Source organism: Mustela nivalis (assembly GCF_964662115.1).
Source record: "Mustela nivalis genome assembly, chromosome: 14".
Lineage (NCBI taxonomy): Eukaryota > Metazoa > Chordata > Mammalia > Carnivora > Mustelidae > Mustela > Mustela nivalis.
In genome coordinates this window covers 88,521,652-88,544,504 of record NC_139033.1, presented here as the reverse complement: position 1 = coordinate 88,544,504, position 22,853 = coordinate 88,521,652, and the positions used below count along the sequence as shown (strand labels likewise).

Below are 22,853 nucleotides of genomic sequence, written 5' to 3'. Positions count from 1 at the left end.
AAAAAGACAGCAAAAAAAGTGGGTACAAAGGGCATGCATAACAGGTACATTATAGAAGAGAACATGAGAATGGTCAGTAAATACAAAAAGATTTTCAATCTCACTGGTACTCAAGAAAAAGAAAAATTAAAAGCCTCACCAACATACCATTTCAAACCCATAAGGTTGACAGGATTTCTAAATAGGAGAGCAGCATTTGAGTTCATGTGCTGGTGGAAAAGGACTATGAACTGGCATGACCTCTGTAGAGTGATGGATGCAGTAAGAACCCATCAGAAGAGGGGATACCCCATCTCCGAGTCTCTGAAATCCCACTTCTAGCTCTGGTTCTAGTTCCTCTGGCTACTCCAGAGGAACTCCCATACAGCTGTCATTTTTACTGAAAACCATCAAAAGAGATCGTCCCACTTCATTTTTAAAGTACCGAACAGTATTTCCTGAAAAGGAGGGACTGGATTATTTAAATGTCTCTTTGTTGGTAGATATGTACGTTTGTTTTTCTTCCTATTATTTAAATGAATGCAGCGTACATCTTTGCATATGCCTCTTTGGGCACATATGAACAGTCTTTCTCTAGGATGAATACCAAGAAATGGCATAACTGGGCCGAAGGGTAAGAACCTTTAAAATTTAAATAATGCCAAATGAAAGAAGCCAGACACAAAAGGCTGCCTGTTGTGTGATTCCACTTCTATAAAATGTCCAGAATAGGCAAATCTATAGAGACAGAAAGTCGATTTACTGGTTGCTAGGGGCTGGAAGGAGGAGGAAATCAGGACTTAACTGCTAATGGGTATGGGATTTCTTTTTGGGGTGATAGAAATATTCTGTAATTAGAGTGGTGATGGTTGTACAACATTTTGAATATCCTAAAACCCACTGAATTGTTTGCTTAAAATGGTGAATTTTGTGTATTTATCAGAATGAAAAACATTAAATATGTATGGCCAAATTGTCCTTGAAAAGTTTTATCCTAATTTAACCTTTAACAACAGCATGTGAGAATACCTGTTTTTCTACATCCTCATCAACAGTGGATACTATCAGTCTTTCAAAATTTTTGCTAATCTGACAGGTTTTTTTTTTTAAGTATTTATTTCCTGATAACCGTGTGAGCTGAGAACCTTTTCACAGATTTACTGGTGATTGTATTTCTTTCCTCTGTGCATCAAGTTTTTGCAGCTTGCCCATTTTTATACTGTATTGTTTATCTTTTTCTAATTGATTTGTAGGAGTGCCATATAGTATGGGTGTTAACCTTTTGTCTTTTCTTACACGTATCAGACTTGTCAATATTTTTGTGTTTTGAGTGATTTTAGAATGGTTTCACCAGCCGTTTTGTTATACACATGCCCTGTATTTTGTTCTGGTATTTTTATGGATTTTCATTTATAGGTTTGGACCTTTAATCCACCTGGAATTTAGTAGACTGGTGCGTGGGTAGGAATCTGACTATTTACTCTGTGTATGTATTGATCAAATCTTAAAAGATTTGTGAAATCCTTTTCAGAGCATTTGGTCTGATATTTCACGTATTTGGCAGAGGATAGTATTTCATAACCAGAAAGAGCATCTGTTTAACCTAAGAATTGACTTCAAGAGTCCTTTAAATGGTGAACTCCCTTCTTGAATTTAAATTCAATTGGTTTATATCAGGGGTGGATCCAGGTTTTGTGGTGCCTGACATTGATAGAACTTAGGGGTCTTCTTTTCAATGTAAGAATACCAAATTGTGAATATAAAATTAGGGTCAAGCCCACACAGATACAGAGACCTCACACCCAAACTTCATTAGTTTCAAAGTAAGTTCACTCCTGGTTATGGGGTGCCTGGGTGGCACAGTCATGTCTACCTTCCGCTTAGGTCATGATCCCAGGGTTCTGGGATCAAGCCCCATGTTGGGCTCCCTGCTCAGCAGGGAGTCTGCTTCTCCCTCTCCCATTCCTCCCCTGGTTTCCCTCTCTCACTGTGTCTCTCTCTGTCAAATAAATAAATAAAATATTTTAAGAAATATAAATAAATAAATAAATTCACTCCTGGTTATGTTATAAGAATGTATCTGTACAGCGAGGATGAGGAACAGCCATCTCTGTCTATGGAGTGGTATGACTTTCTTTTATATTAACCAACTGCCACCACTTAAGGATTTTCTCCTTCTTTTATTTTTTAAAGAGACATTTGAGAGCAGACACAAGCATCAAGGAGGCTTTAAAGTTTTAAGTGGAGTTAGTCCAATGGCAGAAGTTCTTTAAGCAGGGTCTTTGCTGCCTCCGCATTGCTCAGATGTGCATCATTTGATCACTGAAGTAGCTGGGAGCTCAGTATGATAATGTGGGTCGTTAATCTCGTAAGCCTTTGAAACCTAAATTTACAACTTTAACTTTGCATATCTGCTTACTTCTGCATTTAGAGTTTGGTCAGCACCATTAAGAGGTTTGCAAATGTGACTAACAAGGGCTTGCGTTAGCATCCTACCCCTTCAGAAATCAGAGAAGCAAACAGTGACCAATGTCATAAATAATGCAGAGGGTAGCGCTAGTACATTTACATGAGCCAGGCAGTATGGAAAATGCTTCTCCAGATCATCTTCATCCTTGTTACCCTCTTAGGAGGCAGCCACGCTTATGACCCTGGCTTTCCAGATGAGAAAGCTGAGGTTGAGAGAGAGGAATCCTTACTTAAGGCCTCAGAGGGATACCAGAGCATCTCCCCATTCAAAATCCGCTATGACTGATGCTCTTACGTGATGGATGAGGAAACAGACTCAGAGGTAATACAATCTGAGTTTTTGTCTTTTGGTATCAGGTTGTATCGAGTGTTGTGTCAAGCATATTTTCACAATTTTAATTTAATAATCGGTATTATTTCATTTAATCCCCCCAGAGTCCTATAAGACAAATACTGTTATTATCCCCCATTTAATAGATGAGAAAACCGAGACACAAAAATTTCCAAGGTCCCAGCTGAAAAGTGGAAAAGCTGGGACTGAACTTTTCGCAGCCTGCCTCCAGAGTCAGGCTCCTACCTGTGTCCTGCAGCTCCATCCTGAGAGAGTGCCCTTAAAACTCCATCTAGTTACTTAACTCATCACATCCCTTAGGCCTTTGGGAAATCAAGAGAGGCCAGGTTCCTTCAGGTTTTTTTAAATGACGTGCCTAGACAGGGGTACAGAAACTGGCATATTTTAAATATTTAAGTTTGGTGAATTAATTGGTTTAACACAAAAAATGATGCAGTGCAGTTCTGCTATTTGAAAGATAATGATGAGATTTTTTTTTTTTTAAGATTTTTATTTATTTATTTGACAAACAGAGATCAGGCAGAGAGAGAGGAGGAAGCAGGCTCCCCAAGAAGCAGAGAGCCCAATGCGGGGCTCGATTCCAGGATCCCGAGATCACAACCCGAGCCGAAGGCAGAGGCTTAACCCACTGAGCCACCCAGGCGCCCCCCCATAGGTTCTTATTTATTTATTTTTTTAAAGATTTTATTTATTTACTTGACAGATCACAAGTAGGCAGTAGGCAGAGAGGCCGGGGGTCGGAGGTGGGGGGAAACAGGCTCTCTGCCAAGCGGAGCCCTGATGCAGGGCTCAATCCCAGGATCCTGGGATCACAACCCGAGCCAAAGGCAGAGGCTTAACCCACTGAGCCACGTAGGCGCCCCCCGCCCATAGATTCTTAAAAAACATTAAATTTACAGTGCTTTTTTAGCAGGGTGGTATGGGAATGAGGCACAGTTTAAAGTTGCTGATAAACATTGTTCTATCCCAAGAGATAAGCTTTGATTTTACATTTATATGTTTATAATTTCTTCTAAAAAATGGCTTTATTTTAGGGGGCGCCTGGGAAGCTAAGTCAGTTAAGTGTCTGACTCTTGATTTTGGCTCTGGTCGTGGTCTCAGGGTTGTGAGACTGAGCTCAGTGTTGGGCTCAGCACTGGGTATGCAGTCTGCCTAAGATTCCCTGCTCCCCCACTCCTCACTGCAAGCTCATGCACACACTCACTCTCTCTCTGAAAAAAAAAGAAAGAGCTAAAGATCCCTTCATTTTTATTATTTCCTGGTCAGACTTAAGTTTTCTAGGAAAGAGAGGATATTTTTTCTTAAATCAGAAAGCAAATTTCCAAGTTATTATCCCTAAATGGTGGGTACCTTCAAATACAGGGCCCATTTCTGGACCCAGTAGTGACTTGCTCTGCAGCTTTGGGAAAATCAGTTAACCTTTGACTCATTAAACCTTTGACTCGTTTCTTTGTCTTTGCAATGGGAATGACAACGTTGGCATCAGATTTCTCCAAAGCTTTTTTCAGAGCCTGAATGAAAGGTATTAAAACTATTGCCTGCGTTATTACCAACTCCCAACCTAGCAATTGGCTCCAATTACCAGCCACTTAGAAGGATTTGTAGGTAAGACTCTTATCACACATTGCTAATTACAACTTTCACAGTTGTGTTTTGTTATTTCCTTTCAAAAGCTAATGTTTTGGCAGTGACTGCTTTCTTTGTGGGTTAGAAAACAGCTACATTTCCATACAAATGTCACATGAGCACATCACCCATCCATCCCTCTTGGGATTATGCAACGCTGTTCATAGATATAATCAGCTTTGTATTTTCATTCAAGGATAACAAACTAGCAAGGTTGAAATCTTGATTTGTCATCGGAACTGAATTGTAATGGAATTGCTCCCCAAGCCAGGAGGGGATAAGACATAGTCAAGCTCTTTTCAGAAATGGCAGTTGTCTCGAGAATCTCAATCGCTTGCCCTCCCTTTCTTCTCCTTCCAGTACGGTGACTACGACCCCTCTGTTCACAAGCGTGGATTTTTGGCCCAAGAGGAATTGCTTCCAAAAAGGGTAAGAGATGAATTGGGGGATATTGTAGTTTTTAATCCTTGGTGCTGTTCATCTTGTTCATTAGCCGCAGAAGCAGGCCTTCCCACCCTTTGACTCCTCTTGATTTTATAGTCCCACTCATCTGTTTTGTGTAATGAAGCCCTGCTTCTCACCTCTCCCTGACTTTCCCTGGTCCTTTGATGGCTTTCCTGCGGGAGGAAGCAGCAGCACACTCCGCTTGGCCGAGCTCCTCCCTCTGGGACATGCAGCCCAGGCAAGAGGGGCCTCAGCTGGGTGAGGGTTGCACCTAGGCCCAAGGAAGGGTACACCCTTCTAAGTTGTGACTCATATTGAATGGCCCTTGTTTACACGCCCACCCCTGCAATGTGACTGGCTCTTCCTGTATGTGGCTTTGTAACAAATAGCTTTGCTGTTCTGTAAAAATGATGCATAATTATAAAAATGGCAAACAATACCCAAACTTTTTTGTGTGTGGGTTTTTTATTTTGCTCTATTTTTTGGTAGGTAATAAATCTGTATCAAATGACTCCAGAAATGTGGGAGGAGAGAATTACAGCCTGGTATGCAGAGCACCGAGGACGAGCCAGGTGAGGCTGCTTCATTATCGGTTTACAGTTCCATATGGGCTTTTTTTTTTCTCCAAAGAACTACAAAATTAGGACATGCTTGTTGAACAAAAGGCAGTACCCGAGGTAGTTAGAAGGAAAAGGGAGAGCTGGGAGTAGCTCTCTCTTCAGTTTTGTGTGTGTCCTCCCTCAAGCGCATATGGTGTAAGATAGGCAGGAGCACAGCCTGTCCAGATGTACAGCCCCACTGCTTCCACTGGTGACTCAGTTTCATGTTAAGAATTAGAATGTATGGATATCCCATAGCTTTTGTGTCTATTCCTCTACTGATGACATTTGCAGTAGCTATAGATTGTTGCTTCCTGCAGTATACAATCTAATATTGTTATATAATTAGATGAGTAGTTCTGAGGATACATTCTTTACAAGACTTGCTGAGTCAAAGGATGTGAGCATTTTGTGTTGACAGGTGCCACTAAATTGCCCTTGGTAAAGGTCATACCTATCTACCTCTACCAGCAGTGTATGTGCGTGTCTTCCCCCCTCCCCTGTTTCTCTTCCCAACACTCATTTTTATCAATCTAATTTTTGTAATCTAAAAAATGTATCTTAAGTATTTGTTAGCATTTCCCTGATCACTGTAGGAATTGATCATCTTTTCATTAGCCTTTAAAATACTTTCCTCTTCTTCAAATCAACTTCCTAGTATGTATAGGGAAAAGTGGACAATACATAAACATACCACTCAGTGAATTTCACAAAGTGAAAACACTGTGTAACACCAGGTGACAAGATAGCATGTGACACCCCCCCCACCCGCCACCAGCCATAACTCCACATCCTTCCTCCCCAAAGCTAACCACTCTTCTGATCCCTAACTCCACAGAGTAGTGGTACCTGTTTTAAGCTTTACATGAATGCAGGGGGGCAGCCTCTATTTTTTGTGTCTCACTTTTACTCATCATATTGTGAGATTCGGGTTTGTAGTATGTAACAGCAATGAAATGTTCATTTTCATTGCTGTGCAGAACTCCACTATATTAAGGCATGAATTGTCCACTCCACTGTTGATGGATCTTGAGGGTGTCAGGCTGTCTCTTGGTTTTTGCTATTATAAATAGCAGCAAACAGTTTTTCAGAGTAATTGTACCAATTTACATTAGCAGTGTGTGTGATTTCTAGTTGCTCCACATGCTTGCCAACACTGTGTGTTCTCTCTCAGGTTGAATTTTTTAAAAAATTCATTTGAGAGCATTTTGAGACTGGAGAGAGAGAAGAGCAAGGTCATCAGGAGATCCAGTTAAAATATTTCAAGAGTGTATCTATTTGGGAGTTTTCTGCAAGTCATTGCTGCTTTAAGAGCTTACTTTAAATTTGACTCACAGCTTACAAGTAGGTGATGTGGCTTGAGTTTTACAGCCCAGATAGCTCTTGGCCTGACCTCTGACAGCACCCAAAGAAATGAAATCAGGAAGGTAGCTCTCAGGTAGCCTGCAGAGAGAATTGTTTCAATACCAAAACCTAGGTGAAGAAAGTTCACGATCAGATAAAGCAACAACTTAAATCACATCTGCATGTACAAATCCATTCCGGGGAAGAACATAACACCACGTGCTTTTCTTGAATCCTTGAGCCGGGTGTCATTATTTACCAAGGGCAAAGCGTGAAATTGAAGCCAAGAGACGCTGTAATGAATCTGTTCTCTGGCTTTTATGGGGATGGGAAATTCTGCTTGACCTCAGTGTATTTCATAGACTCAGGGCTCGGAAGAGCCGTGTTGGTGTCTGCATTGGCTGGCATGTTCCGGCGTGCAGGTTGGTGTGCCCCCGCCCTCTGTTTTCTCACTTAGCTCTGGTGACACTGTCTTTCGTTCTTCTCTCAGGGACGAAGCTGAAATGGAATATTTGAAGATAGCTCAGGACCTGGAGATGTACGGTGTGAACTACTTTGCAATCCGGGTGTGTTGAAGCCCCTTGGAGTTCCCTGTGTAGAAACAGAAACTGAATCAGAGGCAGACAGCTAAAGTGGGTTATTTCCTTATTCCAGAGTGACACTCTTTAATGGTTCAGTGGAGGACAAGAGAAGAGGAAGGGGAGAGGGTCTTACAGCCTCATTTTCTATTTTTGGACTTTAATTAGATCCTTGATAATTAATTGTCGTTTGAGCCCCCAGGGGGACTTGGGCCTGTCCGGTGCTCAGCAGAAACCTGTTTGAATGCTCTGAGTGTAATGTTTGATTATTTCTGGCTCTGTGAGATCAGGCCCACAGGAAGCACCTGTAAATACTTTCTTCCTCCAGGGCACAAGGCTAGTAAAGCTGCTTTTATAGATTACTGATTTGTGGGTGGGACTCTCCTTCTCACTAGCAGGCTAATTGGTTTTCTATTCCGACCATTAATGGTCCCACTGTCCTCTGGGAGCCCACTGCTTCTGTACCAGAGGCTTCAGTTTTCAGTCCTGGCTGGGTGGGCCCCTTCAGCATCTTTCTCCCAAGGTTCTGCTGCTAGATGCAGGACCTACAAGCTCCCTCTAAAGGAATTCAGGCCATTGGCTCAGCCATTTCTTTGCTGGTTCCATACTGCAGATAAGTAGATGTTGAACAGTTGCCCACAGTGGCTGGCCTGCTTCCCTCCCCGCCCCTTCCTTTTTTCCTTCCTTCCTTTTTTCCTTCTTTTTTTTTAGGGTGGGGAGGTGGGTGGGAGAGGGAGAGAGAATCTTAAGCAGACTCCATGACCAATGCAGAGACATGGGGTGGGGGTTGGGATGGGGTGGGGGTAGGGTGGTGGTCCTCAATCTCAGGACCCAGAGATCATGACCTGAGCCAAAATCAGAAGTCAGATGCTTAACCAGCTGAGTCACCCAGGTGCCCCTGTGGTCCACCTTTCTCACCATAGTTATGGTTTGCTTTCCTTTTTTGGGTTGCAGAAATTTTGTATGAGGGGTACCTGGGTGGCAAAGTGGGTTAAGCATCTGCCTTCAGCTTAACTCATGATCCCAGGGTCCTGGAATTGAGCCCTCTATTGGGCTCCCTGCTCAGTCGGGAGCCTGCTTCTCCCTCTGCCTGCTGCTCCCCCTGCTTGTGCTCTCTCTGTCAAATAAATAAATAAAATCTTAAAAAAAATTTTGTATGAAATTTGAGTAAATTGTAATACATTTTAAATAATAGCTTTCTACCTCATTTGTCTTTTTTTTTTTTTTTTTTTAAGATTTATTTATTTATTTATTTATTCGACAGCAGTGATCACAAGTAGGCAGAGAGGCAAGCAGAGAGAGAAGAGGAAGCAGGCTCCCTGCTGAACAGAGAGCTGGATGTGGGTCTTGATCCCAGGACTCCGGGATCATGACCCAAGCAAAAGGCAGAGGTTTTAACCCACTGAGCCACCCAGGCGCCCCTGATTTGTTTTCTAAATATAGACTTTTAAAAAACTGATTAGTTTGTATAAAATTACACTGGTAAGTTTTGTTATTTCACATAGTAAACAAGTGCCTAAAAGATTTTCGATAATACTGCTACAAAAGTTGGGTATTTGGAGGTGAACCATGAGAGACTATGGACTCTGAAAAACAATCTGAGGATTTTGAAGGGGTGGGGGGTGGGAGTTTGGGGTACTAGGTGGTGGGTATTATAAAGGGCACGAATTGCATGGAGCACTGGGTGTGGTGAAAAATAATGAATACTGTTATACTGAAAATAAAAAATAAATTAAAAAAAAAAAAAAAAAAAAAAAAAAAGATTTTCGATAATAATGCAAAACTTATTTTCTTAAGTTTTACTAATTTCTATTTGCTAATTGTCTGGTTTGTTTAAGGGCAGGCTAGTTTAACACATTTCTGTGGTTTTGGCAACATAACTCCTCTTGGCCCATATGTCTACCATCTAGATTTTAGAAAAGTAGTGTTTTACAGCCCTTAAAAAACAGTGTATTAGGAAATTTTTCTCAGTAGTCAGACTAAAATACACAATTGTGTGTGTGTTTTGTGTTACACAGTAGACATAGCTGGTAGATATTTTAGTATCTTTTGTGTTCAAGTTCCTGTGATTTCACATCAACTAAGGAACTTAAGTGCTTAAAACAATTGAAGAGACTGCTTGAACTTTGCCTCTCTGTTTATTCTGTAGAAGTGTTGGGGGTCATGATAGGAATCAAAGGGTAGAACCCTTTTTTTTTTTTTTAATAATTTAAACCAGACACAAACATAATGAAATATCTCCTTTTCCAAAATTTACTGTAGCACTTAAAAGTACAAAGCCTCACTTATGTAAATGCAGTACTTTTAAGAGCTTTGCAGACTAAGAGGAATCTCTTTTAGGGTTTGGTAACAGCACCTGACTTAAGGAGTGTTAGAAGGACTAAAAGATGTATCTTGGAGCGCTCACTTGTCTACCTGACCTCTGCTCTTCGATTGGTCCTTCTCATCACAGTCTGAGCATCTTCTTGGTTTGCAGACCTGTTTTGCTATCCTTGAAACTGGTTCGATGTCCTAGTTGTCAGCAATGGGTCAGGCGCTTTAGGTCATTGTGCAGGGAGCTTCCTTCCACCACCACACAAGGGACACACTACACAGCATAGGTGACTGGGCCTCCAGCCTGAGGAGGTAGCCTCCAGGCCCACAGCTGGGTCAGTGACCTGAGGGTGAAGGGCACTTGTCCTCTGTCTACTCTGACTGCCGACCAATGTATATGCCAGCAGTTAAATTTTCATAGAGCTTTATTGAGGTATAATTTATTTTTTAAAGATTTATTTATTTATTAGAGAGAGAGCATGGTGGGAGGAGCAGAGGGAGAGGGAGACTATCTCAAGCAGACTCCCCACTGAGCACAGAACCCTACCTGTGGCTTGATCCCAGGACCCTGAGATCATGAGCTGAGCCAAAACCAAGGGTCGGATGCTTAACTGAGCCACTCAGGCACCCCAAGGTATCATTTATATACAATTCATTTTTTAAATTTTTTTCCAACATCCTATTATAAATAATTTCAAACATATAAGAAAGTTGAATTTTACAGTGGATACCCATATATACCCACTTCTGAGTTCTTTAACATTTTACTATATTTGCTTTATCACACTGAGAATACATTTTAACATAAAACCATTTGATCCCAGCACTTTGATCCCAATTTTTTTTTTGGTGGGGCACCTGGGTGGCTCAGTTGGTTAGACATCCGACTCTTTTTTTTTTCCCCCCAAAGATTTTATTTGTTTATTTGACAGACAGAGATCCAAGTAGGCAGAGAGGCAGGCAGAGAGAGAGAAGGAAGCAGGTTTCCCACTGAGCAGAGAACCTGATGCGGGGCTCAATCCCAGGATCCTGAGATCATGACCTGAACTGAAGGCAGAGGCATTAACCCACTGAGCCACCCGGGCACCCTGAGACTTCTGACTCTTGATCTCAGCTCAGGTCTTGATCTCAGGGTCATGAATTCAAGCCCCATGTTGGGCTCCACTTCGGGCATAGAGCATACTTTAAAATTAAAAAAAAAAAAAAAAAAAGAATTTTCTTTCTGGTAGTACAATATTTTCTTTTAATGTAAGAGAGATTCAATCCTACAGGTCTTTATTCTACATCTATGATAACCTGGTTTTAATAGTCTCCCCCGCAGATGTCTGAAACTGTGAATAGTACCAAACCCTATATATACTATGGCTTTTTTTCTTATATATGCACACCTGTGATAAGTTTAATTTATAAATTAGGCACAATGTAAGAAATTAACAATAACAATAAAAAATAGTTATAACAGTGTACTCTAATAAAAGTTATGTGAACGCGTTCTCTCTCTCTTTTTTTTTTTTTTTTTAAAGATTTTATTTATTTATTTGACAGAGAGAGATCACAAGTAGGCAGAGAGGCAGGCAGAGAGAGAGGAGGAAGCAGGCTCCCTGCTGAGCAGAGAGCCCAATGCGGGACTCGATCCCAGGACCCTGAGATCATGACCTGAGCCGAAGGCAGCGGCTTAACCCACTGAGCCACCCAGGCGCCCGCGTTCTCTCTCTCTTAAAACATCTTACTGTAGTATTCACCCTTCTTAGGATGATGTGAGATGATAAAGTGTCTACGTGATGAGATGAAGTGAGATGACTGATTTAGGTGTTACAGTGCAGCATTAAGCTACTACTGACCTGACAGTAACTCAGAAGGAGAATCATCTGCCTCCAGACCTTGTAACCAAATCCGTAGAAAGCCAAACCACAGATAAGGGGGCTGGGGACGACCACTGTGTTTAACTGGAGGTAACAGTGCTTAGGTTGCGACTAAAGCCATTGAGCCAGTAACAGAAGCCCCCCGTGATCCCTCTCTGGGACACGAGTCATGAGAATGGTATTTTGTCTCTGCCTGCCCCAGTTTCAGGAAGCTGGAGGCCCCCTGGGTTACACAGCAGCTGTGACTTTTGTTGGGACCTCTTGGAACTCGTCACATATAATAGTGTGTGCCAGGTTCTTTGGGAAGTTGAATAAAATCTCAGACTTCCGCTGGAGCTGATGGTAGCTGCTCTTGATTAAATCTACAGAATAAAAAGGGCACCGAGTTGCTGCTTGGAGTGGATGCTCTGGGGCTTCACATCTATGACCCTGAGAACAGGCTGACCCCCAAGATCTCCTTCCCGTGGAATGAAATCCGAAACATCTCGTACAGCGACAAGGAGGTAGGACGTGCTTTGCATGCAGACCCACCAGCAGTGCCGCTCTGGGGCTTTTCCCATCTCTCCTCGCTGTAGCGGTCCCCAGCCAGACTGCTCCTTGTTACCAGTAAAATCCTTTAATCCCCAGGCTTTGGGTTTGGGGTTGTTGTTTTCTGTTTAGAGAATGGTATCAGCATCCTTTATTCAACTGGCATCACTAAACCCCTCCTGCTGACTAACAAGAGGCTGGGGAGCTCAGCTTGTCCAGAAGAACCTCCAAAGAATAGTGAACAAACCAGAAAGTAACTTTTTCTTGTTACTTGCCTTGCTATTTCTAGTGAGAAATTCGCTATGTGCATTTAAGTGTGGGGGACATTAAGTCCTCTTTCAGTGTCCCGTGCTTGATACATGTGGGGATATCTATCTATCTAATCTATCTATCCACCTGTCTATCTCTGTGTGTCGCAGCAATGATACAAATAAGGCTATCAGAACTACTTATCTGAGAATAATTCAGTTCGAATAACTTGGCTGTACATGCTAAGTTAGAAGTCAGATATTTCAATGCAGAATGGTGACCTTTCCCAAACACTGTCATCTTATGTTCAGTTCTTCACTCGTTTGTTCTTTGTTAATTTTCAAGGAATTATCAAGCATCTGCTTTGTGTTAGGTTTTATAACAAAGATATAGGAAATCTAGTCTCAGCCCCCAGGGACGTTAGAGTCAAGCAAGGCCCTGACTGATGGTGCAGGTGATGGTGACCCAGTACGTTTCTGTTTTACCACTCAAAGGTGCTCTCACCCCAACTCTGATTCCTTCTCCTAAAAACATGCAGCAAGATTAGGGGCCGGGTTTGGGGTGTCTGTGCTGTATCAGGGAGCGGAGCTGCAGAGGAATCAGGCAAGCTGTGATCTGTGAAGGGACTAGCAGGGGCTGAGCTCCATGTTCCCTGAAGTCCTGGCCCCGGGGTGGGGTGGGGGGCTTTGGTAGTGGGGGTGCAGAGCATGAGTCCTGAGAACACAGGGAACTGGGCAGAAGGCAGCGGGCCCGGATGGTGCTCAGTGACGTATTGGCACCCGCAGAGCTGGGAAGCCAAATGTGGAGTGAGGAACGGTGACGGCTTGTGTGGAGCCCCCACCGGAACAGATTTCCTGTTTTCCCTTCCCTAATAGTAACTCGAGAAAGGGAACCCCAGGCCCCTGGTTTCCAGTAATGTGGTTGAGATCTCCTCAGCCATGCTTGATGAGACAGATCGAGCTGCGTAATTCAAAACATGCTGGCTCTCGAATTTTCTGTAAGTAGCCCAGAAGAGCAGCACTTAGGTGTTTCTTTTTTAAAGTACTTCAGTTGAATGATCCCCGTGACTTAAAGCAGTAGGTATGCTATGGTGTGGTAGTTTTTTATCTCTAAAGGCCAACAAAGGCTCCCAAGACACTCGTTTTTCACAGAATCCAAGGCTTAAAGTCTCCCCTAGTACAGCCTGACACAATAAACCCTAATACACCCTCTCCAGGGGCAGGGTGCCATCATGTTCCATCACGTCAATAACTCAGGCAGTAAGAGGACCTCAAGCTGACTTGACATAATAGGAAGTAGTCTTAGTAGTTATGCATGACAGCTGTGCTGTCAAAACAGAAATGTTGGTTTATTTTAAGTGATCCATTGATTCTTTGTGCATGTCCGGACCTAGCACATAGCCTGTGGTTTCCCCACTACTTGTGGTTTCCCACTGACAGCTCCGGGGTTTGACTTCAAAGCCAAAAATAAGCTCACGAAATTTACAAATAACCTACAGGAAAGCAATAGTGCTTCCAAGTTGGCTTGACCAAAAGCTAACCGAAGGATCATTTTCCTCCATGTGCTGACTCCTCCCCGGACAAAATAACATGCAAAAGACATACCCAAGAATTTATCTTCACAGACGTATTTATCTGCTTAGCACATCTTTCTTGGGAATAGGTACTCATTTTTCTCAGTGCATCTTTGCAACTGAGGATCCGACTGGTCTGATCAGGAATGGTTGAGAACAGCGGTTACCATTTGTTCTTCGTATGCTTCTGTGCCTAGCAGTCTGGTCCTGGGATCTCCTACTTGGCTACCACTCTGTCCTTACTCAGCTCTCTCTCCCCTTTGATTTCAGGACCAGTTTCCCTCTTCTACCACAGTCTGTTCTTCACACTTTATTCCTTTTATTAATAGCTTTTAGCTGAGAATCCCCATGTTCAGAACCTGGAGTGATGACCTGTGTGCTGCCCTATCAAACCCCAGCCTACCCCTGCCTTCCTCCCAGTCTGAGCTCATGACAGCTAGTCATCAGAGAGCTAATAGTGTGTATGTGTGTGTGTGTCTCTCTCTCTCTCTCACACACACACACACACACACACACACACACACACACACCTCATTTCCTTATCTCTCCCTCATTTTTGTTGCTTGCCCTGTCCTGAATGGCCCTCCGTCCAACCTTTTAACTTCCCTCTCATACTCTATGTGTCTGACCAGCTGAAGTTCCCCTCCCACTTATGGTAGGTTGATGCTGAACCCCCATGACATTTGTGATTTGTGCTTCCCAATGAGGCACTAATAGATGATGTAATTTCTCGAGTAACTGACCGTCATTAGTCTGGTTCCTGCTAGGTGTTGAGCTTCCTGAAGGCAGAACTGGGCCTGCGGCTCTGCAATAGGCTTCCCATTTGTTGGCCTCACAGTGGGGCCCACTGAAGGCTGGTGTTTCAAGTTACAAAGCCCAAGATGGTGCTGACAGCACACCTTCCAGGATCCTGGACTTCCACAGCCCCAGACTTGGCGCCCTCAGCCGCTTATAATTTACCATGGTTTAGTGCCCAGGCACCAGGAAGCCAGGACAAGGCACAGCAGCCTCATGCTGGATCTTTGCCAGCTTGGTTGCTGCTTTTGTGGAATTTCCCAGTTGGTGCTCACACTCTAGGCTGTGAGACTGAAACTGTTTTCTGCTTCCTTCTTTCAGTTTACTATTAAACCATTGGATAAGAAAATCGATGTCTTCAAATTTAACTCGTCAAAGCTTCGTGTTAATAAGCTGGTAAGTTGAGATCCCGGTTTTTGTTACTGATAACTGTAGTTTTTCTGAGATACTTTTTTCTGAGTGCTTTTTTTTGTTTGTTTTTAAGATTTTTATTTATTTGTTTGACAGAGAGAGAGAGTGCAGGGGGAGTGGAAGAGCGAGAGAAGCAGGCTTCTAGCCGAGCAGAGAGCCCCATAACCTCGAGTGAAGTGTAGAAGGATACCTCACCTGCTACACGCTTTTCCAGTAGACCTTGAAAGACTCTTCCCTTTAGCTTAACCTAACAAGTCAAACCTAGATTTTATGATGTGGAGTTTTTTAAAAAATATTTTATTTATTTATTTGACAGAGACTGTGAGAGAGGGAATGCAAGCAGAGGGAGTGGGAGAAGGAGAAGCAGGCTTCCTGCTGAGCAGGGAGCCTGATGCAGGCCTCGATCCCAGGACTCTGGGATCATGACCTGAGCCGAAGGCAGACATTTAACAACTGAGCCACTCAGGTGCCCATGATGTGAAATTTTTAAAAATTATTTTTATGGAGGTACTTTATACATATAAAAGGATAAGTATGTGTATTAGGTATAAAAAGGGGCAAAAATGAACATCTATGTACCCACTACCCAGCTTTAAGAAACCACACACTTCCAGTACTGTTAGAACCCTTCATGTTAGCATCCCTCTGGCTTCCCCCACCCACCTCCCCAAGGGTGATCACCATTCTAAGCTGTGTGCCTATTATTCCCTTGCTTTTCCTCAGAACTTGACTTCATATATAGCAAAATGAATATACTGTTAAGTTTTGTGACCTTTTGAAGTATACCAAGTGCTATCAACTGTCTGTGTTCTTCTGTCACCTTTTTTCATACATTATTATTTTCTGAGGTGTATCTCTGTTGATGCTTCAAGATACGATCCCTTTATTTTCATTGCTATATAGTATTCCTTTTATGGATATATGTGTGTGTGTGTGTGTGTGTGTGTGTGTGTGTGTGTGTATTTGTCATTCTTCTATTAATGAATAATTGCTTTTAGTTCTCTGCCATTTTAACCAGGCTGTTGTGAACATTCTTGTACCTGCCTCCTGCAGTAGTCTCTCTAGAGAGTATCTGCTTAGGAGTACAGATGCAAGGCTGTAGTGTATGTCCAAATTCAGGATTACACCATGTTGTTTTTCAAAGAAGGTGAATTAATTGGCAGATCCCATGCAGTGGGTGCAACTTCCTTTTTTGAATCTTCCGTGCTTATATTATCAGCCTTTAACATTTTTTTTGTCACTCTTGTGCATATGAAATAGTATCTCAGTGCAAGTTAATGTGCATCTATCTATTTACTAATGAAATTGAACATCTTTTTGTATATTTTTTGATCAAGCTTATTGTCTTTTTAAAAAATTTTAAATTTAATTAATTAACATATAATTTGTCTGTAATAATTAACATATATTTGTTTCAGGGCTACAGATCTGTGATTCATCAGTCTTGTATATAATACCCAGTGCTTATTACAACACATGCCCTCCCTGAGCTCATTGTCTCTTTTGTCAAGCATTTGATGCCCTTTGGTCATCATTTTCAGGGATGTTTGTACTCTTTATTGGTTATACCTTCTCCCATCCTGTGGCTTGTTTTCCCTCCCTTTTTAAGGTCTTAACAAAGAATGTTTGATTTTAATATAGACAAATATATACATCTTTTCCTTAATCATTTGTACTGTTTGTGTCTTGTTTGACATCTTTTTTTATCCTCTGATCATAAAGATATTCTACATTCTCTCTCTCTCATTTTTTTTTAAAGATTTTATTTATTTATTTGACAGACAGAGATCACAAATAGGCAGAGAGGCAGGCAGAGAGAGAGAAGGGGAAGCAGGCTCTCCACTGAGCAGAGAGCCACCCAGGCGCCCCTCTTCTACATTCTCTTAAAAAATTTCAAGGGCTGGGCGCCTGGGTGGCTCAGTGGGTTAAGCCGCTGCCTTCGGCTCAGGTCATGATCTCAGCGTCCTGGGATCGAGTCCCACATCGGGCTCTCTGCTCGGCAGGGAGCCTGCTTCCCTTCCTCTCTCTCTACCTGCCTCTCTGTCTACTTGTGATTTCTCTCTGTCAAATAAATAAATAAAATCTTAAAAAAAAAAAAAAAAAAAAATTTCAAGGGCTTAGTCTTCACATTTAAATCTTTAATCCGGGGCACCTGTGTGGCTCAATGGGCTAAGCCTCTGCCTTCAGCTCAAGTCATGATCCCAGGGTCCTGGGATTGAGCCTGCAGGGAGCCTGCTTCCCCCTCTCTGTCTGCATGCCTCTCTGCCTACCTATGATCTCTGTCAAATAAATAAATAAAATCTTAATATAAAATAAATATATAAATCTTTAATCCAGGATGCCTGGATGGCTCAGTCATTAAGCATCTGCCTTCGGCTCGGGTTATGATCTCGGGGTCCTGGGATCGAGTCCCGCATCAGGCTCCCTGCTTGGAGGGAAGCCTGCTTCTCCCTCTCCCATTCCTTCTGCTTGTGTTCCCTCTCTCGCTGTGTCTCTGTCAAATAAATAAATAAAATCTTTTAAAAAATAAAAATAAATAAATGTTTAATCCTTCTGATTTTTGTGTATGGTGTAAGGGAGGGGCCCAGCTTCTTTTTCTCCATGTGAATCACCTGTTGTCCCAGCCCAAACTATTGAATGAACTTTCCTACCCTCCCTCCTCTGCAGAGCTACATCTTAGGAGAATGAGATGCAGCCAGAAGACATGCAGAAGTGTCATCTGTTCCTCTCCTCACTTGTGATTTTTGCCCCCCCTGGCATCCTTAAGGCACCTCCGTTTTGCCTATCTCCGGAGCAGAGAGCCCTGGAGGCCGGTAGTAGGGAGGGCCTCAGTGTTTCACTACGTGCTTTATTTCTCAGGTTTTCTGCTGACCCCAAGAGCCCTGAAACCAATACGCCATAGGGCTAGTGAGCTGGTAGGCAGTGAAGTAAACTTCTGGCTTTAACATTGCCACTGCTTCCAACCACAGATTCTCCAGCTCTGTATTGGGAACCATGACCTTTTTATGAGGAGAAGGAAGGCCGATTCTTTGGAAGTTCAGCAGATGAAAGCCCAGGCCAGGGAGGAGAAGGCTAGAAAGCAGGTGAGCAAGACCGTGTCTGAACCACCCTTGTCGCTGCTTCATGGTCTTGGCCTGGGAGGTGAGCAGCGGTCATGGGCTGACAGGTGTCGTTCAGCCATAGGTACACCTTCTCTCATTTTATCTCTGTTGGATCTTCACTGGCTGATGCCCAGCCAATGGGGTGTCTGCTCTGAAAGGAGGAATAAACTCTGACAGCATATGTAAAAGAAACATTTCTAGTATTTCCCCACTTAAGTAAGTGAAGTGTGATTAATGCAGGCTTGGGAAGGGATAGGCAAGCCTATGTCCATCCATCTGTCCATCCGTCTGTCCGTCCATCCATCCATCCATCCATCCGTCCACCCATAGTCTGTCCACCTAGCTAGCTTGCTTTCTTTCTGCCTGCCTGTCTCCTTTGCCCAGCCTTGTCCTTTTCTAATTAGATGGTGATAGAATGCACAGCAGCGTCTCATGCTTGCTGAGGGAATGCTAATTAGACTCCGGCCCCACTTCCCTGCCACAGGTCAGCCCAGGCGGCATGTTGCCCATGGTGGGAGGTGCTGGGAGTGCTTATCAGCAGACTGGACAGTCCGCATCATTGTTTTCTACTCACAAATCATGTTGACTCACCGAAATCCACACAACTAATCTGAGCCTCGCTGCCGAGAATATCCACTGTGGTTTTGGACCAACTCCTAGACAGAGTAGCAGCAGCTGCAGTCAGCTGCCCTCAGGACTTGTAGGCTCAGAGGTGTAATCATTAGTCTGTGTGCAGCTCTCTGATGTGGGAACTCCAGTGAGGCTGGCTCCCTGCCCTGAGATTTGGAACGAAATGCCCAGTTTTAGCCAGCATGCCTTCAGCGTTCCATCCCTTTGCTCTGTGAGACGACAGACTGTTGGGCTGCTTTGGGGGGCCACGGTGGTGGAGTGGGTTTTCTTGGACAAAGAAATACTCCTGAGCCAGCACAGGTCTAGGTGGCAACTTCAAGAAGAGCCTTCTTTGACCTCTTTTCAGACAAGCAAAGCTTAGAAGTGAGAGATCTGAAAATGGCAATGAGTGCGACAGCCTCGGAGCTGTTGGCAGAGAATAGAATGCAAACGGCCCTGGCCTGCACTGCTTGTAGAACACCAGAGACATGTCCCTGGCATCTGGCAGCCACAGGCTGAGGGCTTCATGGCCCAGTGGAATAGACACAGACCTTGGAGCCAGATGGGAAACTTAGTATGTGACATTAGTAAATGACTTACCTCCCAGACCTCAGTTTTCCCATCTGTCCAGTGGAGCTAATGGTATGTCTTCTCGGTCTCAGATCAAAGGACCATTGCCCCTGAAAGCCTTTGCAGACCGAAACGACCTTGTAGGCAGGAGGCCCCTTATTAGTGGGTGGCGGTCTCAGGAAAGTGCAGTGCTGGGAACAGAAGGTGGTTTCCTGGGATTTTTTTCAAGTGGAGAATAATGGAGGTACAGTAATCTACCTAATGGAAATCATAATGCAGTGGAAATTAGGAAAAAAAAAAAATTGGCCAAGCTTTTCACTGATCTGCAGGTGGAAAATTGGAGAAGAATTTACAGTATTTTATTGCTGTCTTTGCATTATTCCTTCGAGGCCCAATGCCCTTTTTTTGGCTCAGTGTTTAGAAAAGGCAGCAGTCTTAAAAATCTTGTGTTTGGGAGAAGATTGAAGCAAGAAGTAATTAAATGTGCTCTATATAAGGAAGAAAATAGAGCTGTGGTCACTTCTGGCTTCTGCTTTCTGAACTCAGTTAATACCCTGCGATCACAGAGAATAGCACTTGTCCTGTGCTTGTTCCCCTTATTAAGCTCTGCATGTGGCCCAATTAATACAGTGATCCAGAAGGCATGGGAGGCAGCAGTGGCTTTGTACCAGTGCCTTAAGGACGGGGTTGGGGGAGGTTGCTGTGTTCCCTGCTCAGCTCCCTCCTGTCACAGTCCTGGCCAGGAGCTGCCTCTGCGTGAGGCTGGGCCCCTGTATGGTGGCATTGCAGCTTCCCCACCATGACACACACTGTGTGAACTCCCGATGTCTCACGTAGAACCATTCCATCTTCTCCGTGGGTCAGCGGCAGGAGCGACTGGGGAAGAAATTAGAGATGTGGGAGGGGTCCGTGTGGAAGAGAAATGGCAAAGTGGCTCTTCCAGCCAGAAGTGAGTGGTGTGTTTCTGGGGCTCCGTCTCAGGGAGAAGGGACCTGCATTGTGTCCTGTCAGCCGCAGGGCAGAGCCACGTGAGGTCTCCCAACAAAAAGGGATATTGGCAGGGTGGCCATTTCAGCACACAGTGTGGAAGAATGGCACCTTCGATCTGGGTACACTTGACAGGGCTTGCCTTTTTATTGTTGTGTTTGTTCTCTCACCTCTAGACGTTTTTTCAAGGGACACAGCCTTCGATCCTGCAGCTATTTTCGAAGGACAAAGGGTGGCGGGTGACAAGAATGACACTGGCAACCTAAAGTAAAGGGGAGAGAAGAGGGTCTCCTTGGGGGACTCTGGACACTGGGCATTCTCGGGCCTCTGTGGCACTGCAAGCCATGGGTTCCGTGACTCAGTGGCCACTGTCATTGGCCCTCAGATGGAGCGGCAGCGACTTGCTCGAGAGAAGCAGATGAGGGAGGAGGCAGAGCGCACGAGGGACGAGCTGGAGAGGAGGCTGCTGCAGATGAAAGAAGAGGCGACAATGGCCAACGAAGCTCTGGTGATTGCTTTGGGGGTCTGGGCCCCTGGAGGCTACATGGGGACTCGCGTGGGTTTAGGAAATTAAGCCTCCCAACGACCACAGATTATTAACATATGCTTTGACATTTCAGCTAAAAAAAAAAAAAAATCAGTGCCTTTCTTTCCAGCTGTGTCGGCGGAGGCGGACTGGTGAAGTTCATGTGCGGCCAAGCCCCACTTTGACTGGGCCTTGCCTTTAAAGTGGGGCTTCTTGGGGCGCCTGGGTGGCTCAGTGGATTAAAGCCTCTGCCTTCAGCTCTGCTCAGGTCATGATCACAATCGAGCCCCACATTGGGCTCTCAGGGAGCCTGCTTACCCCACCCCCGCCCCACTGCCTGCCTCTGCCTACTTGTGATCTCTGTCTGTCAAATAAATAAAATCTTTCTAAAAAAAAAAAAATAAATAAAGCGGGGCTTCTCAGCTGATACTTAGGGCAGATCACCCTTTATGATGGGAGCTGTCCAGTGGCTCACAGGATGTTTAGCAGTGTCCCTGACCCCTACCCGCTAGATGCCAGTAGCAGGCCCCCCCCACCACTGTGACAATCAAAAATGCCTCCAGACATTGTTACCTGTCTCCCAGGGGAGCAGTCTCTACTGGTTTAAACCACTGATTTAAAAGGAAAAAACAAGGTAAAGTTGGTTTTCTTCCTCATACAGCATATGCCTCAGCTCAAGTGGACACTCAGAAAGGCACTTTCTTCTTGCTCCCTGTAGGCAGAACCTGAAGAACCTTTCCAAACAGTTGAAAGTGTGGCTTGTCATCCCGTGCCCAAGTGTCCTCTGACGGGACATTCAGTGGCAGGGCCCTGGAGACCCTGGTTCTCGCTGACCTGAATGTCTGAGGCCACAGCTGGAGGGGGATGATGGGTACGTGGTCCCCGTCTCAGCTGACAGTGCTCTTCTCCAGATGCGGTCTGAGGAGACGGCTGACCTGTTGGCAGAAAAGGCCCAAATCACAGAGGAGGAGGCCAAACTCCTGGCACAGAAGGCTGCAGAGGCTGAACAGGAAATGCAGCGCATCAAGGCTACAGCCATTCGGACAGAGGAGGAGAAGCGCCTGATGGAGCAAAAGGTGCTGGAGGCTGAGGTGCTGGCACTGAAGATGGCCGAGGAGTCAGAGAGGAGGTGAGAGGTCGGGAGTCCCGGGCCCTGGGGCTCAGGCGAAGGCCCATCCGGTCTTGCAGAGCTTGACTGCACTTGTCCGCAAGCCGCTTCTCCATCTTCTGGGGCGGGGGGAGGCTCCTCCCTTGACAGGTTGGTGAGAACTGGTACCTAAGCCGATAGAGGGTTTGAGGGCTGGAATTAGTAAAAAGGCTCAGGAACACAGTTCTCTTGTTGAGTGGACCTCTGGTCATGCTTGGGCCTGTGATAAACCGCCGTCCCTCTGATAGTTGTGTTGGCAGGAAAGCCATCAAGCACAGCCGCCAGCTGCTTTCAGCAGAGGAGCTGTAAGCAGGCTCTTCTTATATTTAAAAAAATGTGGTTCTTTTCCCTTTTCATTTAGGGGAATTGTGGGGAGACAGCAGCTATTTACCTTTAACGAAGTAAGGAGGAACCCCCTTCCCTGCAGCCCTTCTTGGTGCTAAGGCTCCTGAGGCAGATAGGAGGGGAGGGCCAGGATCCTCTTTGTGGCCAGCTCACAACCAGGTTGAAGGATGCAACTGTAGTCTCTACTTCCCAAAGATTATTCTAGGCTCGGGATTGTTCTGGCCCTGTTATCTTCAGATTAACACTGGCGCATTCCCCACAGTGTTTGGCTCTGTTGATTCAGAGCACTTGAATTTGGCTTTTTGCTACCAAGGTGCATTCACTACAGTTTCCTCTCCACTTTTTGCATGTCATTCTGGGAATATGGTTCTTGGTTTCCTGCCCTGTTTTGGGCCCCTTTCTTTCTGTGTGCAGGTCACTTCCCCTGCTGACTGATGCATGTTGGG

The 22,853-nt window shown here is 44.4% G+C and overlaps 1 protein-coding gene across 3 annotated transcripts in view; it reads left to right on the top strand.

Moving 5' to 3' along the window:
- NF2 (NF2, moesin-ezrin-radixin like (MERLIN) tumor suppressor) overlaps window positions 1-22,853 on the top strand; it is a 79,666-nt gene that overhangs the window by 35,767 nt on the left and 21,046 nt on the right. For all 3 annotated transcript variants that reach the window (XM_082698099.1, XM_082698100.1, XM_082698101.1), the window contains exons 5-12: window positions 4,787-4,855; window positions 5,360-5,442; window positions 7,304-7,379; window positions 11,935-12,069; window positions 15,033-15,107; window positions 18,092-18,205; window positions 20,775-20,897; window positions 21,827-22,044. In XM_082698099.1, the coding sequence (XP_082554225.1) occupies window positions 4,787-4,855; window positions 5,360-5,442; window positions 7,304-7,379; window positions 11,935-12,069; window positions 15,033-15,107; window positions 18,092-18,205; window positions 20,775-20,897; window positions 21,827-22,044 (893 nt within the window). The remainder of the gene's footprint in view (window positions 1-4,786; window positions 4,856-5,359; window positions 5,443-7,303; window positions 7,380-11,934; window positions 12,070-15,032; window positions 15,108-18,091; window positions 18,206-20,774; window positions 20,898-21,826; window positions 22,045-22,853) is intronic.